Source organism: Giraffa tippelskirchi, chromosome 9, assembly GCF_054371585.1.
Source record: "Giraffa tippelskirchi isolate mGirTip1 chromosome 9, T2T-mGirTip1v1.2.pri, whole genome shotgun sequence".
Classification (NCBI taxonomy): Eukaryota; Metazoa; Chordata; class Mammalia; order Artiodactyla; family Giraffidae; genus Giraffa; species Giraffa tippelskirchi.
This window is the reverse complement of record NC_137283.1, coordinates 128,899,757-128,918,485: the sequence shown is the minus strand read 5'-3', so window position 1 is coordinate 128,918,485 and position 18,729 is coordinate 128,899,757. Positions and strand designations below refer to the sequence as shown.

The following is an 18,729-nucleotide window of genomic DNA, read 5'->3' as shown; positions in this document are numbered from 1 at the left end:
ATGATAAAAGTTACACTAACAAAAGGTTTTCTTAAAGGCCAAGCACTAAACTAATACTTCAAAACTTAAAAATAATAGTATTGCCAATCCTTTTTTACAGACCTCAAAAGAGCAGGAGAAAAAGAAGTCATGTTTTCCCCTATCTGCACTCTGGGCCAAGTTTTAAAATCATGAAGTTTGTGAAGGGAATCTTAACTCTAATTCAATGGCATTTATTTTTTACTATTTACTTCTATTTTTACTGAGAGAATCCAAGCACATTTACCAAAAAAAAAAAAAACAAACAAACCCCAAAAGCCAATACATACATTCCAAAGGTGTGAGAACTAAGAAGGTAAATGAAGGTTACCTGCACCATAGGTACAAAAGCAGGACTGACAAAGATGGATGTGGTTTTCATACAAATGCATTTTATTTTATAATTATACAATTGTTTACCAAGCATTCTGCCCCAAGTATTCGGGGTACAGGTCTTTTAAAAATTTATATCATAAACAGGAATTTAAAATAAGAAGACTAAGCTATGCTAAACTCCAGTTCTACTTACTAACTGATGATCTTAAATAATATAATCCCTTTGAGCCTCAATTTCCCCCTCAGTAAACAGTCATTAAACAGGTAACACTGAAAAGCTTCCATGTAAAATGCACAAGTAATTAAAATATTTGATGCGAGTAAACATTTACACATAATATATAAATTGAATCACTAAACTGGATTCTACTCAGATGTGAGAGATTTTTGTAGTCTTAGCTAATGAAAAAATTTAAAAATCAGGCAGAAGATAAAAACATATGGAGGAAGAAAACCTTAATACAAGTGAAAGCAAAATATAGATGCTGAAAAACAGGGTATGAATTAAACCCCACTAATCACCAGTATACCTCCTGCCTAATCAATGGACAGTTTTCAGACCACGAAAGGAAAAGTTCTCAGAATCCATGACAAAAAGATGTCTTTAGGATGAAAGACTGATATAATAAGGCCCTTAAACTACTACTGAATTTAAATTTAAACCAAGGCTTCTAATGTATGTATTTTCAATGTGTCTAAGGATGACAGAAGTACTTACATAGAAAACCTCTTTGCAATTCCTACTCTCAAGAGGCAGATAAGGAGAGAATACCAAGAGAGTAAAAATGAATATGGATAAAGAGGTTAACCTTTAATCATTTCCTGAGTATACAAAATTGTGTAGCCAAAAATATTTAGAAAACAAATGCATGCATGAAAGAGAAGAAAAATCAAAACCCTGAAACTCTTCTTACAAGTCTAATTCATTGTTATAACATTTAGAACACCAGAACCTTTGGACAAATTGGAATCCTCCTAATACTTGGGTCTTTTAATTTTATGGACTTCATTAATTACTAATACAATGTCATTAATGAATCCAATGTAGCATTTTATGGTGATTTTGTAATTAAGGACCATTTTTTAACATGAATAGTGGTAGCAAACTAGCAACCCTTCTCTTGCAAAGACTCAAGGATCAATTTGAGCACTCTCAGAAACAAAACAACTTGGGAGATTTTATTAAACTGATCGATTCAACTAAAAGTAAAAAGATGAGTCCATTTATTCATATCCTGAGTTCAAAGTGTTTGTCTTTATAACAAAATTAAGACCATATTAAAAAAAATTTTCCCACACAAAAACTTGGACATAAGTGACCAAGATGTCCTTGAAAAAGTGAATGGATAACTAGCACATTTAGACATCAGAATGTAATTGAGCACTAAAAAGAAATGAGCTATCCAGCCACAGAAGACATGGAGAACCCCTAAATGTATAATTCTAAATGAAAGAAAGCAGTCTGGAAAGGCTACAGTATGATTCCAACTTTATGACATTTGGAAAAGGGAAAACTGTAGAAAGAGTAAAAAGATCAGTGGTAGTCAGGGGTTCCTGAGGGAAAGAGAGAGGGACAAACAGGTGAAACACAAGGGATTTGGGGGCAGTGAAACACTCAGTATGATACCGTGATGATAAATACATGGCATTAAGCATTTGTCAAAATCCACAGAATGTACAAGAAGAAGAGTAAAACCCTAATGAAAACTACAGACTTTATTAATAATGTATCAATACTGGCATATTAACTGTAACAAATGTACCAACTAAGGCAAGGCGTTAACAATCGGGAAGGGGGGAGATATATGGGAATCTCTAAAATATCAGCTCAATTTTTCTATAAACTTAAAACTACTCTAAAAACTAAAATTTACGAATTAAAAAACACATGTTCCATATTTTTTTCTGACAGTAAAGTAGCCTTAACAGAATGGCTACAATCTTCTGCTGTGATTTTGCCACTGACAGGACAACAATTTTAAAAGTTAATTTTTTTTGTTTAACATTTAAATTATACGTAGTTAAACTTTTCTACTTTTTAACTACGTTGAAAGTAAAACTTCTTAATTGTTATATAAGGCAAAAACACAAGAGTTAAATATGTAATCTGAACTGGTTCTGGTACCTGAGGAATGATTCATACCAAATGACAAATAAACTAATAATTTAACTTCCACTCTACCTAGAACACAATTTCCTCAAATATACTGTGATTATATGAATTGATGTTATGAGAAGGGAAAATTGGTTCCATGCTCAAATGAGTCTAGGATGTTCCGGGTATACAAAGTTAAAGCTATATCTTTGCTGCAAGACTACTGAGAGGCTTTGGACTGCTAATACTTACTGGTAATTTCCAGAAGAGGAATACCATACATGGTAATTACCAGTCTCACAAAGAACTAAATATAGAGCATATAAGTAATTTTGCTTAAAAAGTATATTTCAGCTTGATCTAAGAGTAAGAAAAGCCCCAAAGGAAGATTTCATTTGTTCAGTCAGCAAACATTTGATGAATATATATTATGTATACATCATGACAGTACAAAGCCCAGGACATATGCGAGAAACTGAAAACAGGTCATCCTGGCTAAAGTCTAACACATACTGAAGGACAAGAGTAGATCAAACAACTTAACTACATAGAAAAGGATTTAAATATAAAACAGTTTTGACTCTATAGCAGTTACTAATTTTTTTTTTTAAAGTAGGGAGGTAACAGGATTGTGGTTTTGTGAAATTAACATAGTAACAGTATACAGGATAGGCTAGGTCAAAACTGTTGACATCATTAAGGAAAAAGGAGAGAAGACAGGTGAGAGATACCACAGAGGAAGTAACGAAGGCAAAGGATCCATTCAAAAAAAAAAAAGACAAGGTTCATCAATAATATACCTAACAATTAATGACTGTACTTTAATTTTCATAGATTCTTGAATTCACACAATCACTTACATTATTAATAAATTACTGAAAAGGATTTCAGTTGAAACAAAAACTCTCACAGCATTTATGAATATATCACTTAATTTATTAGTACTCAGATATTTAGGGTGAAAGTTGGCATATAAAAAAAATCACTCAAACTTCATAGCAGGAAATTGTATTACCTTTCTGACTTGCTTTAACAATCACTTCTATATGCTTCATTGCTGCTTTTAATAGTTTCTTGGTGATAACAGATGGAATATCCACCTAGAAAAATACAATATTAAAATAAAAACTTTTAAAATAATTTATCTCTAAGTTACAATGGCAGGAACACTATATTTAAGACATTGGAACATAAAATCTTAAAAATTAGTTGTATTGAATGAAGTAAGTCAGAAAGAGAAAAACAAGTATTGTGTATTAACGCATATATATGGAATCTAGAAAGATAGTACTGATGAACCTATTTGCAGGGCAGCAATGGAGACACACCTGCAGCTCTGGTGGCTCAGCTGGTAAAGAATCCGCCTGCAATGTGGGAGACCTGGGTTCAATGCCTGGGTTGGGAAGATCCCCTGGAGCAGGAAACGGCTAAAGGAAACGGCAACCCACTCCAGTGTTCTTGCCTGGAGAATCCCAGGGACGAGGGAGCCTTGTGGGCTGCCATCTATGGGGTCACACAGAGTCAGACACAACTGAAGCGACTTAGCAGCAGTAGCAGCAGCAGCAATGGAGACACAGACATGGAGAAAGACTTACGGGCATGGGGTTTGGGGAAGAAAGGAGAGGGTGGGGCAGATGGAGCGAGTAACATGGAAACATACACACTGCTGCTGCTGCTAAGTCGCTTCACTCGTGTCCGACTCTGTGTGACCCCATAGATGGCAGTCCACCAGGCTCCTCCGTCCCTGGGATTCTCCAGGCAAGAATACTGGAGTGGGTTGCCATTTCCTTCTCCAATGCATGCATGCATGCTAAGTCACTTCAGTCATGTCCGATTCTATGCGACCCTATGGACAGCAGCCCACTAGGCTCCTCTGTCCACAGGATTCTCTAGGCAAGAATACTGGAGTGGGTTGCCATTTCCTTCTCCGAACATATACACTACCACATATAAAATAGACAGCCAATGGGAATTTGCTATATGACTCAGGAAACTCAAAACAGGGCTCTGCAACAACCTAGAGGGGTGGGATATGGATGGGAGTATCAAGAGGGAGGGGACATATGTATACCTAGGGCTGACTCATGATGATGTTTGGCAGAAACCAACACAATATTGTAAAGCAATTATCCTTCAATAAAAAATAAATAAATTTTAAAAAATTAGTTGTATTATTAGGAATCTTTCAAAAATATAATTTAAAAGCACTTTATATTGTTAGACCATATTGATTATAACTTCAGTTTTACTACCACAATAATGAAAATATACCTTAACAGCCATACCTCACACACTAAATTTTTCTCATGAAATTAGTGTCTTTATTCTTGACTTATTTGTTTAATATATTTGTTCTAAATGTATTCAAGAAAAAAAATGTCAAGCAGCTTATCATTCCTTTGAGGTTATAAATTTGTGTTAACTAAGGCTGCTTGAAAATACACTTTTCATTCACATTACAAGACAAATCTTGGTTTCAAGATATATGGCAGCATTCTATTTTGGAATAATACTAAGCTCATTTTTCCCCACAGATAATTTTCAACTTAAAGATTGGAAACTGTAGTGACTAGGGTAGGTTAGTAAGAGAGAATTAGAAGCGTACATGAATACACATAAAAGAGACAGAAAATAAAAGAACTAAAAAAAAAAAAAAAAAAAAAAGCCCTGTGAATTAAGTAAATCACCAAAAAGCATGTTTATTAGACTTCAACAGGCTTATCTTCCATCACAAAGCTCAACACATTACATTCTCCCTTTATCAAAGGCATGAGATAATTGCATCCCAACAGTGTTATTTTGTGTTAACTTTTCAATTCTTTTTAACCTCTTCATGAAGGAAGAGGGAAAACATCACAGCCTGATAAATCTATTAAGTGTAATGAGTCATGAGCCCCCAATATTAGTGATTTACTAGTAAAACCCAGAGCAGTTTATAGGTATCTTTCAGCTGTGAATATCAAACATGTTCAAAAAGGGGCTATGTTTCTGCTAGCAATATGCCTTTTTGCAAAATAACATTACTCTTCATTTACCCCTGCCCTCTTGGTACTTAGTGATTATAAATTAGTTCCATATTTGTCAAATAAACAAGATGTCTTTGTTTTCAAATATTTTGTAAAATCTCGTCTTCCGAGAACACATATGAAAATTTTCACTTGCAAGTTCCATTTTAGAGACTTCAGGTCAAAGTCAAAATGAATAAAACAATGAGTTTGTCACTAAACTTTGATTTTAAAAAAAACACTGTGGACCTTAAATGATTGTCTTCATTATCCCCCAACCCCCAAATTACATTATTGAGGCAATGTTGCCAAGGATAGAACACTGTACTAAGAATAACATCACCCAGGCCTAATCCTCTGCCCATCAATTACCTCTGACACTCTGACAAAAAGTATTACTAACTTTCTACAAAATGAGTATGATAAAGACCCACTTATCTCCCAGGACAGTATGCAAATAAAATGAAAAGAAAAAATATATAGCATAACAATCCAGAAAGTAGAAAAAATATTTGGAAATCATATATCTGATGAAGGAAATATATCCAGAATAGATAATAAACACTTACATCTCAGTAATTAAAAGACAAATAACTCAGTTTAAAACATGGGCAAAAAATTTGAATATACATTTCTCCACCCAAAAAAGATATACAAATGGCCAATAAGCATCTAAGAAGATGCTCAACATCATCAGCCATGAAGTGATGTGAAAGTTGCTCAGTCATGTCTGACTCAATGCGATCCCATGGACTAGGCAGTCCATTGAATTCTCCAGGCTAGAATACTGGAGTGGGTAACCTTTCCCTTCTCCAGGGGATCTTCCCAACCCAGGGATCGAATCCAGGTCTCCCACATTGCAGGCAGATTCTTTACCAGCTGAGCCACAAAGGAAGCCCAAGAATACTGGAGTGGGTAGCCTATCTCTTCTCCAGGGGATCTTCCCAACCCAGGAATTGAACTGGAGTCTCCTGCATTGCAGGCAGATTCTTTACCAATTGAGCTATCAGGGAAGCCCCATCAGCCACAGGTAAAGGCAAACCAATGCCACAATGAGATACAACTTCACGTCCATTAGCATGTTTAGAATCAAAAAGCGAAATAATTATCAGTTATGGCAAGGATGTGGAGAAATCAAGACACTCATACACTGCTGGTGGGAATGGAAAATGATGCAGTCACCTAGGAAAACAGTCTTTGACAGTTCCTCAAAAAAATGGTTTAAACATAAACCATTTGACCCAGTAATTACATTTGTAGGTAAAATTAAGAGAAAGGAAAACAAATATTCCATACACATTCTCCCCACAAAAAAACGTACACAAACCCTATGGTGGTATTATTCACAATAGCCAAAAGGTAGAAACAATCCAAATGTCCACCGACTGACAGATGGATAAACAAAATGTGGCATATCCATACAAGGGAATGTTATTCAGACATAAAAAAGAATAAGTACTGATACAGGTACAACAGGACAACATGAACAGACCTCAAAAATATTATGCAAAGTGAAAACAAACAATCACAAACATTATGCTAAATGAAAGCAAGTAATAACAAAAACTATAGAAAGGATTTCATAGTTAACATGTACTATATTCAATCAACCAACAATCTTGTCATTGGACATCAGTTTTCCTTTTCACTCTTCCTTATTATAAGGTATACTGCAATGAATCTTTGAATATACATGTTTCCACTCTATTTCTTTAAAATATACTAAAAAAAAAAATGGAAGTATATTTGAGAGTACAGACATTTTTAAGTCTTTCAATAAAGATTACCAAACCCCCTTTCAGGGTAAGAGTTATATCAATTTGAACGTTTATTTGCTTTGCCTGTTTCTCTACAATCACCATTGCTAAACACTATCATTCTTTATTCTTTCCCAACCTGATAGGCAAAAGAATGGTATCTCATCAAAAGACATCATATTTTCAAATATTAACTGGCACTTGTATATTTTTCTTTTGTGAACTACTTATTCATAATTTTTTGTATATGTTTGCTACAGTGGTTGATGGTATTGCTCATTTCTCAAATAGGTATAGAAACATTTAACAACAATTTATTTACTACTGGCAGAGATACAGATCACAAATTTATTATCAATATGTTCAACATACAGAATTGACAAGGCAGTAGACAAGTATTTGTGTCTATAGCCAACACAGTTAAGTATACATATATATATGTATATATATATATATATACACACACACACACACAAAATCTTAAACAAAATATGGCTTGAAATTTTTTTAAAACATCATAATCATTACCATGTAGTCAGTAAATTCATCTAACAAGAACATGACTTTTTTTCTACAGTTGTCTTTTTATCTCTATTTGCTAAAAACCAAGCTATCCAAACATTAAAGAAAGCGAAATTGATCAATTAATCAATAGTAATCCATTTATCTCTTAATCTAAAAAAATTAAAGGTGAAGAACAAAACAAATACATATAGTATGTGTGCTAAGTTGCTTCAGTCATGTCAATTCTTTGCCACCCCATGGACTGTAAGCCCATCAGGTTCCTCTGTCCATGGGATTCTCCAGGCAAGAATACTGGAGTGGGTTGCCATTTCCTTCTCCAACATATAGTATAGAAATTCCCAAATTTCTCATTATAAATATATACCTTGTGAATCCTTCGAATTAAGACAGATGCAAAAAACCGTAATATTATTCTCAGTTCATCAACAAAGGACTCATCATCTGTTACATCCCTTCAATTGAAAAGAAAAGCAAGCATTTAGAAGTTCAAAGAAATACACAGCTTCCCTTTCTAGAAACCAAGAGAAGTCTAGAACTGACACTTTTTCCATTTACTTATGCTATTTTTTAACAAACAATGCATTATATTATGGAACAAAAGAACAAGGAAGAAAATAAAAATCTCCCATAATTCTAGTACCAAGACATAATTATTGTTAACTAAATTATTGTATAGATTTCCCTGCAGACATTCATGTGTACGTAGTCACATGTTTAAAATTTTTAAGATGATTTTCTAAATATCATCAAAGAAATATCTAAAAAACACAATATTTTTGAAAAGAAATAGAATTACATACAGAAGTTTGGATTAAATATTTATAGATTAACAATATAAACTAATTCTAAAAGTAAGGGAAAAAAGTGTGTGTTCTATTTGAAAAAGAAAATAAACTGAAACTCAAAATGTTTTTAAACAGAAATTTTGACAACCTTTTCCTGAGTTTTCCTGTAGCCTTGAGGTCCCTAGAAGAATTAGGACACTTTCCTAATCAAAGGTAAGAAAGAAAGGTATGTATAATCGTAATTTTCTGAACTAGAAGATGATGCTGTTAAGTCCCTTAGTAGAATAAAGAAGATAATTTTGTATCAATCATGGTTCCCACTATTAACTCCAAGGAAGGGACTATCACAGCATCAATAGCTATACAGGATACACACTAAGAAATACAGCCAGATTTTATGTCTGAAAAGTTATAATGTGGGGTGGGGTAGGGATGCGGTGGCAGTGGGGGAGTTTCACAACAAGGTTCATTTTATAAAAGGCCTCACAATCAATTTACTTAAATGACAAATGCCCCATGTTTAAGACAGATGCCAATGTAAAAGCTGTATATAAGGCATACAGGCAAAAATAACATATTGAATGAGTATTAAATTTGTTTTAATTCACTATAGATCAACTCAACTACTAGCATTTTTTTTTCCCCCAGCCACATTACTCAGCTTGTGGAATTAGTTCCCTGACCAGGGACTGAACCCAGGCCCATGGCGTGAAAGCACTGAGTCCTAGCCACTGGAAACCAGGGAAGTCACCTATCAGCATTTTTAAATTAGGAAATTCAAAATATACTGAATCATTCTAACATTAGGGGAGATATAATTAAATACTGTAAGTCATATAGGTGTAAGTGTTCAAATGTATAACTAAGTACACGATGCTTATGTAAGGGAGTATGTGTTTTATTAAATGATTTCTGATTGTCCAATCAGACTTTTTTTCCCCCCCAGATCTAGAGCACTTTCCATATTCCACTGAGCATAGGGGATTTGTACATCCGCATCAGATACCAAAAACAAAGCTACTTTGGAACAAAACATTAATTTTCCAGGAAATCTACTGAAATTAACTATCAGTTTAATGAAATACCTGAATAAAAATTTTTTCTCTAAATGTACAACTAGTTCAAGTGTACAAAGTACATACAAAACAGCAAATCACTAAAATTAGGAGTCATAAGAAACTGTACAAGTTACTGTTCTTTCAAAAAGTAGCCTAGGGTTTTTTCCTCTTTGCTATCACTAAACTGTTAATTGATTACCTATATCAATGGTTCTTAAGAGACCACTGTGCCTCCCTGGTAAATTTGGCAATCTCTGAAGACATTTTTGGTGATCACAACCAAGGGGAACAAGGAGTGCCACCAGCATTCACTGGGAAAAAATCAGGGGTGCATTAAATACCCTATAACACACAGTATAGGTCCCCATAACAAAGAATTATGTGGCCAAAAACATCAATAGTGCCAACACTGAGAAATCACAACCTATACTAAAAATGTATCATTAGTACACTTAATGGGATTCACTATACTACAGAAAAAAGGTCTTATAGAAAGAACTTACCTGTACCAGGGGTAGACAAAGTTTTCCAACACTAATTCAAGAACCTGCATAAAAATTATTTTTTAAGAAAAATCAAGTTAATTCATTCTGGGAAAATAAACTGTAGTACTAAGAAATATATAATAAAAACTAAGCTTAGTATCCCAAATATTGACATCTAGTATCATATTTTTACATGACAAAATGTCTATGTCGACATCACATAGCTGTGATGATGAAAAGGGACATATGGGAAAACACTCTGAAAACCATAAAACTCCATTAAAAAGAAAAATTACTATCAGAATGATACACACATTTTAAAATATTTCCATAGTTTAAAAAAAAATTTAAATCTAAATTGTTCCTGACTCTGAAGATTCACTGAACCAAAAAAATTCTATGGAAAGAAGGAAAATAATAGGCTGGTCTTTTGCATTCCTAATGCCCTCTGTAAGTCAGAATTCCCAGGATAAAATGAAAAAATAAATATGTAAGACTTAGCGGACTTCCCTGGTTCTGGTGGTCCAGTGGTTAAAAGATTCCACGTGCCCAATGCAGGGGGCACAAGTTCGATCTCTGGTCGGGGAACTAAGGTGTCAGTGATTATCTTTCAAGGGAGGATAGAGTTTATCTTTCAAGGGAGGAGCATGAGCAGGAATTCTGGGTGCTAATGATGTTTTTGTTTCTTGATCTGAGTGCTGGTATATGAATATGCTCAGTTTTGTGAAAACTTTAAGTTATATCTAAAAAAGTTACAAAACAAAAGAAATCCTTGGTGTTAAACCTTCAATTTCTTGAGCCTGGGTGGAACAGTATAATTTTTAAAAGGACTTGCAGCAGTGGGCATTAACTTTAAAAAGCGCTAGGGAGGCAATGAAACAACATATCTAATCTGACCATATACCTTCTCTGGCCCAGTAATGAAGACTGTGGACTCTCTACATACTCAGGCAACAAGACTTGGATTTTTTATTACAAAAACTAAGCATCAGTGATATCAGCTGGAAAAATAAGATACACAGAGACAGCGTTAGGACACAGAGAGGAGACTAGAAAGCTTACCATTAAACATTTCATCTTACATTATTCCCCAAATCCAACCAGAAGTCCTACTGATTTTACATCCCAGGTAGCTCTTTTCTACATCTTCTCACCCCTATATATATGGCCTCTAAATCAGTCTCCCTCCTTCCAAGTTAGCTCCCTTCCATCCTCCATAAAATTGCCAAAGTGATCTAAAATATGTATTTGACCACATCACTCACCTGCATGAAACCATCAATATAACAAACCACACATCAAAGTAAGGAAGGTGGAGCTGCACTGATTCTGAAAAGGCAAAAGAAAGCTGCATGCCAGCAGCTGTGACCTTCTACTTCCTTTTCACCTCCCACTACATCCTGTAGAGAACTGATGCTTTTGAACTGTGGTGTTGGAGAAGACTCTTGAGAGTCCCTTGGACAGCAAGGAGATCCAACTAGTCCATCCTAAAGGAAATCAGTACTGAACATTCATTGGAAGGACTGATGCTGAAGCTGATGCTCAATTACTTTGGCCACCTGATGGGAAGAACTGACTCACTGGAAAAGACTCTGATGCTGGGAAAGATTGAAGGCAGGAAGAGAAGGGGACAACAGAGGATGAGATGGTTGGATGATATCACCGACTTGACGGACACAGGTTTGAGCAAGCTCCAAGAGTTGGTGATGGACAGGGAAGCCTGGCGTGCTGCAGTCCATGCAGTCACAAAGAGTCAGACACGACTGAGCGACTGAACTGAACTGAACATCCTGTGAGTCACATCTGAAAACTCTAGTTACACAATTTGGAATTCACGGACATCTATGATCAATTAAACTTCTTCACATGGCCTTTTAAGTCTTTTGATGATCTGATTTCCAAAGGGCCATATGAAAATTGGTTACAAACTAAAGCAGTCCTGCATTTTAGACTGAGTTCTACTACCAGCCAGTTATGATACTTGAGAGAATTATTAAAATGCTCTAAACCCTAGGTTTGGTAAAACCATCAAAAATAGCACCTACTTCAAAGGTTATATGAATAATACAAGTACAGTGATTAGCACGATATCTACTATATAGTAAGTACTGAAAGTGTTAACCGCTCAGTAGTGTCAGACTCTTTGACGACTCCATGGACTGTAGCCTGCCAGGGTCCCCTGTCCATGGAATTCTTCAGGCAAGAATACTGGAGTGGGTTGCCATTCCCTCCTCCAGGGGATCTTCCCGACTCAGGGATCGAACCTGGGTCTCCTGCACTGCAGGCAGATTCTTTACCGTCTGAGCCACCGGGGGAACCTATACAGTAAGTGATCGATAAACACCAGCTACTAGAGTATGGTCTCTTCGTTGCCCACATTCTCCTTCACATTTCACCCTCCAGCTTACCGAACTGTACACCCGGTTTCAAAGCCTCTCTTTCCTTCCAAAAACTCTTTCCACACCCTGGAACACCCTTTCCCTTTCACTATCAGGCTTGCAAACATCTAGTTATACTTCCTGACTGCCCTTCTCTACAGTTATGCACTTCCTCCTCTGAAATAATGACATACCTTGTACGTTTCTTCCATAACTGACTGCATTACATTATACTGTGCATGTCTGTTTATATGCCTTCCTCCTCTCCTAGACCAAAGCTCCCAGAAGAGCTTCTTTTTATTCCTAGGACGTAGTCTAGTTCCTGCCTATACCAAGACCTCAGAAAATGGTTTTTAAATATTAGAGCTAATATTTACTCAACACCAATATGTGCCAGGCACTAGGCAAAAAAATTACAAAAGTTCTTTCAGTTTTTACAAAGAAATAAAGTGTCAAACTACTACAATTACTATTCCCCTAGAAGTCTTGTCTTCAAAAGACCTCAAATCAGCACTCTCAAATAGAAATATGTCAGCCACATATATAATTTCAAATTTTATAGTAACTACATTTTAAAAAAAATAAAAACAGGTGAAGTTAATTTTATGATCTTATTTAACCCAATATACCCAAAATATTATCATTTTAACATATAATCAATGTAAAATATATAATAGGATATTTTACATTTCTTTTTCCTTAAGAAGTTCTCAAAACCCAGTACATATTTTACGTATACAGCACATCTCCATTAGGACTAATATATTTCAAGTATTTATTAACAGCCACATGTAGCTAGTTGCTACCATATTGGAAAGCACAGTCTTAAATCCAGGAATCTGGAGGATGAAAAAGAGCTTAGAGAAGAAAAGGAAAAAGGAAAATGCCAATAATTAAGCATTTATGCAGCATACTTTTTAGCCAGGGAAGAGTTCAAAGTGGGAAAAATGACAATTAGGCAGGATTCAGATGTCTAATGCTACTCTTCAACTAATCAGCATTTAGTTTAATTCAGTACGTATCAATCAGATACCAACAATACATCTGGCCCCTGCACTTGGTGTTGGGGACAAATGAGATCCATTCCCTGCCTTCAAGAACTTGACAGCTTTCTCAGATGGATGGAGAAAACAAGTCTCTCAAAGAAATAACTAAAACATGGTATGTTACCAAAAAGATACATATAAAATGTGACTCCCACAAAGATAAGAGATCACACTTCCTATTCCTTCATTATGCAGAAACAGTGAAATGTATCCTGTTCTCTGCTCTATTCTGGTTATTTCTACTGCCATATTATAAAAAATGACTATTTCTTAAAGAGATAAACAGTAACTAGGTAAAACTACTTTCTTTGGCTAAAATGTCCATTTTTATTAGATATGCAATCAAAAAACACTTATGGCTTACAATTCAAGTTGTGTAACAATCAACTATCTAACCAAGAATCGATTAGGTGGCATTTATTAAAATGCTCCATGATTCCATTTCCCGTAAGTATTTAACATTTTCTGCTTGGGTTTACATGGCAATATTAATTAAATCAGTTACCTCCGAGAGAGACGCATCAACCTTAGAAGAAATTTTCAGGTCTAGCCATGGCTGGTAGTTCTCAAGTAGCAAGGAAGGCCTAAAGAAAATCATACAGTTAAACTGCTTGAAACCAAGACTTAATGGAAAGGATCAACAAATTAAAAGCATTTAACTTACCTATGTCGCTTACATTTCACTTTACCACAAACAGCACAGCTACGACCTTGAGGAAACAATTCCTGAAGTCCTAATTGCTAAAAAAGGGAAGTGGGGAGATTTGTCTTTACATTACACATCATATTTACTAAAGAGAATCAACTTTTCAAAAACTTGTTAATCAGTGTATGAATTCAGAGGACATGATTTTTTTTTTACTGTCTGCTTTAACACTGAAACTATTCTTTACAATACATAATTCTTGCTATATCAAACTGCCAATAGGAGAAAAATACCAAATGAAATGCTTTATAATAACTAAGCCAAATTCCCAAGCTTAAAATTAAAGTTAACTGCTATGCTCACTTATTTAAAAAAAAATTCAATCTATGTTTGAAAATGATAATCTGCAGCAAAAGCATAAGAAAGAACTATTTTCTATTTCTCCAAAACCTTTAATCAATGAAGGAGAACATACGCGATAACTAGTACATTTCCTGACCAAACACGGGGCACCACTTACAGCTGTATTTCCTCTGAGCAGAAATATCGACCAACCTAAGATGAGGGACTGCATCTACTTGAAGAATTATCAAGGAAGACTTCAAGATATCCCTCTCAATCCTGATCTACACTCTTGGGACTTTACCTACCAGAGACAGACTCAATACAGTACCACCTTCATCGAAGTTCAGATATACAAAACAAACTATTTTGGTTAAGCAAACTGCCTGATTATTTGTTTCGATGAAGCAAATAGACATCCATGGAACAATGAGTTCCCAAGTTGCATCTGTGCCTCAGAATCACCTGGAAAGCTTTCAACAAGTACTAATTACAAGGTCCTAGCCTAGAACTATTCAATCAAAATCCGGGGGGGGGGGAGAGCCCAGCAACCTGTATTTTTGTAAAGATTCCTTAGATGATTCTACTGTACAAGCAACTTTGGGAACCTCTAATTTACTGCCCTCATAGTTAATATGAAGTTAGAGGACACTAAAATTGTAGACCCAATTTTCTAAGAATTTTCTCTTTCTAGCTCCTCCTAGGAGAACTATACCCTTTAAAAATATACACATATGCAAATTTCACTTTGAAAATGTTCTGATGTCTTCCATTATTAAATTATAGCAGATAGATTTTTTAGAAATCACTGCTTTAACATGCTTTCAAGAATAATATTGAACAGAATAGAATCATATATACTGACTCTCTTAAAGATAAGAACACATATATTTTACCTTAGGTTTGTATTTTATCATGAAGAATATATTTGGTAACAGAGAATCAGGTCCCAATGAGCAGTAAAATGTGACAACTCCAGCAACAAACGACCAGAAGATCATTAAAACATGAAGATACCTTAGAAATAAATGAAGACAATTATTAGAACCAAAAACACATATAAAACTAATTTGTCCCTTCATTGATTTAATGAGTATTTAATTAAGCATCTACAGTATCAGGCTGATGCAATTCCTCCAGTCATGTTTTCTGTAATATACTTATTAACTATAAAATATTAGAATGTTTGCTATCAAAAGTATATTTCATTTAAAGTATAAAGAAGTATAAATCCTCAATATTTCATAACTTGGCACCTAGGCTGTCATGTTCAACTAGCCAATACTACATTTTCCCAGAATATCTTCTAATGATAGTGTAGTATTCATATCCCACCAAAATTCTGATTATTTTGCATTAAATCAAAACAAAAATTGTACTGAGTGCCCATTTAGTGCTACACAGTACTAGGTTCTGGGGATATAGTAAGGAACAGTACTGTGTCTATTTGCATAGGAAACACTATCCTGTAGGTGTAGCAGGTAAGGAAATGAATACAACACAGTGTGATGATGTGTTCTATATTGTGACAGAGAAAGTACGCATGATATGAGAGCACCTAAGGCAGAATACACAAACCAAATTTAAAAAGAAAAGCTTTTTGCAGAGAAAACTGTGTCTCTAGAAAAACTTAAAAGACTGACTAGGAGAAAACCGACAGAAGAGGACAGGGTACAGGAATGAGGGGAATTCAAACTTGAGAGAACAACATGAGCTAAGTAAGATCTGTGCATAGTTCCAAGGAAGAAGTGGCCTTGAGATGAACCTAAAAAAAACAAGCCATAGCCATATGATCTAGTGTCATATAATAAGTCACGTTACAGTGTCGCAATACAGTCTATACAGTCTGTCCTCACATGGCACAGTTTTCAGTTATCATGATTTTGTGAAGCACCAGCCCCTCAACAACGTAGCCCCTCAACAACTCTAAATACTACATTATAACTGTTAACCATGAGTAAGGACACAGAGTTCAAACTTTGGTGCCAGCTCTTCCGTTCACAAATCACTACGTAGTAAGAGAATGAAGCCGAGCCACAGAGAGAAGGGGGAAAATCAGGGAGATGCAAAAAGTATTTCCAAGTTTCTGAGGCCCAGCTACTCGCCAGTTCTTTCTGCACTTACATAAGCATCCAATGATTCCCCTCTCTGCCAAACCTAGAGTGAGATGAGTTTCTTTCATCTACCATCAACAGTCCCGAGTAATACCCAGGAGACAATGAACAGCTTTAGAAGATTTTAAGAATTTTTAAGAGCTTTAAAAAGGAAAGCAGTATATCAGATTGTATAATCAGAAAAACACTTTGGCAACAATATGCGGCATGGTCTAAACTGGAAACAAGCAACCTAATTAGAAAGCTGCTGAAGCAGTAAATCTCGGAGAATCTACAGATGGCCTGTACTAGAGAAGAGACTTACAGATAAAAAGAAGCTGATTGTTTTGAGACATCTAGGAAGAATTAAGAGGACTAAGTCGGGGAATTCCCTGGTGGTCCAGTGGTTAGGATTCCACACTTCTGCTACAGGGAGCAGGGGTTTGATTCCTGGTTGGGGAAATCAGATCCTGCAAGCCAAAGGGCTCGACCGAAACACACCTGGTTGGTTTTTTTTTTTGCCACTCTGCACAGCTTAAGGGATTTTAGTTCTCCAACCAGGGATCAAATCCAGGGCCTCCACAATGAGAGCTCAGAGTCCTAGTCACTGGACCACCAGGGAATTCCCTCAAAAAATGAAGTAAAAAAGAGGACTAAGTAGTTGATTAGATATAAGGAGAAGAGGGAAGTAAAAAATCAGTTCCTTTTGGACATGCTGAATTTCAGGTTTCTCAAGACGCACCAAGCAGAAATGAGTTGGACACGACTGAGTGACTTTCACTTTCACTTTCAAGATGCACCAAGCAGTCAAGTTCCATAACCAGCCAGGTTTTGGGCAGTTTAAATCTCTGCAGAGAATATGGGCCAAGGATAAAGGTTTGGGAGTTACCAGCATAAAGATCACTGAAGTCGTGGGAATGAATGTCATGACCAGAGACAAACTGAAAAATGAAGAGAACATGACATATTTAAGAAATCGGCAGAAGAGGAGAAATCTATAAAGGAATCTAGGAATTAGAAGAGTTGAGAAGAAAAACAGGGGTCAAATCACAAAGGCTGACAAGATTTAAAAAAAAGAATAAATGAAGAAAACATTTCAACAAGAATGAAGTAGTTAAACATGATCAAATATTTGTAAAATAAGAGAGACTGATAAGTGTCCCCTGGTTTCAGCAACAAGAGAGATACTGATCAACTAGGCAAAAACAATTTTCAGTTCAGTTCAGTTCACTCGCTCAGTTCAGTACAGTTCAGTCGCTCAGTCATGTCCCACTCTTTGCGACCCCATGAATTGCAGCACGCCAGGCCTCTCTGTCCATCACCAACTCCCGGAGTCTACCCAAACCCATGTCCATCGAGTCAGTGATGCCATCCAACCATCTCATCCTCTGTCATACCCTTCTCCTCCTCCCCCCAATCCTTCCCAGCATCAGGGTCTTTTCCAATGAGTCAACTCTTCGCATGAGGTGTCCAAAGTATTGGAGTTTCAGCTTCAGCATCAGTCCTTCCAATGAACACCCAGGATTGATCTCCTTTAGGATGGACTGGTTGGATCTCCTTGCAGTCCAAGGGACTCTAAAGAGTCTTCTCCAACACCACAGTTCAAAAGCATCAATTCTTCGGCACTCAGCTTTCTTCACAGTCCAACTCTCACATCCATACATGACCACTGGAAAAACCACAGCCTTGACTAGATGGACCTTTGTTGGCAAAGTAAGGTCTCTGCTTTGTAATATGCTGTCTAGGTTGGTCATAACTTTCCTTTCAAGGAGTAAGTGTCTTTTAATTTCATGGCTGCAATCACCATCTGCAGTGATTTTGGAGCCCCCAAAAATAAAGTCTGACACTGTTTCCACTGGTTCCCCATCTAATTGCCATGAAGTGATGGGACCAGATGCCATGACCTTAGTTTTCTGAATGTTGAGCTTTAAGCCAACTTTTTCACTCTCCTCTTTCACTTTCATCAAGAGGCTTTTTAGGTCTTCTTCACTTGCTGCCATAACGGTGGTGTCATCTGCATATCTGAGGTTATTGGTATTTCTCCCGGCAATCTTGATTCCAGCTTGTGCTTCCTCCAGCCTAGCGTTTCTCATGATGTACTCTGCATATAAGTTAAATAAGCAGGGTGACACTATACAGTCTTGATGTACTCCTTTTCCT

At 36.0% G+C, this 18,729-nt stretch overlaps 1 protein-coding gene across 41 annotated transcripts in view; it reads right to left on the bottom strand.

Annotated features, from left to right (window-relative positions):
• Positions 1–18,729, bottom strand: part of SNX14 (sorting nexin 14) — a 111,363-nt gene that overhangs the window by 74,787 nt on the left and 17,847 nt on the right. For 37 of the 41 annotated variants that reach the window (XR_014064989.1, XR_014064988.1, XR_014064991.1 and 34 more), the window contains 6 exons: positions 15,373–15,493; positions 14,153–14,229; positions 13,994–14,072; positions 10,083–10,126; positions 8,101–8,188; positions 3,465–3,549 (listed from right to left, as the gene is read on the bottom strand). Coding sequence is in view for 33 of the 41 variants with exons in the window: in XM_081528646.1 (XP_081384772.1) it covers positions 3,465–3,549; positions 8,101–8,188; positions 10,083–10,126; positions 13,994–14,072; positions 14,153–14,229; positions 15,373–15,493 (494 nt within the window). In the remaining 8 variants the exon portion in view is untranslated. Of the gene's footprint in view, positions 1–3,464; positions 3,550–8,100; positions 8,189–10,082; positions 10,127–10,968; positions 11,066–13,993; positions 14,073–14,152; positions 14,230–15,372; positions 15,494–18,729 lie in introns of those variants that run through there. The other 4 variants (XM_081528660.1, XM_081528662.1, XM_081528661.1 and 1 more) reach the window with 2 other exon arrangements.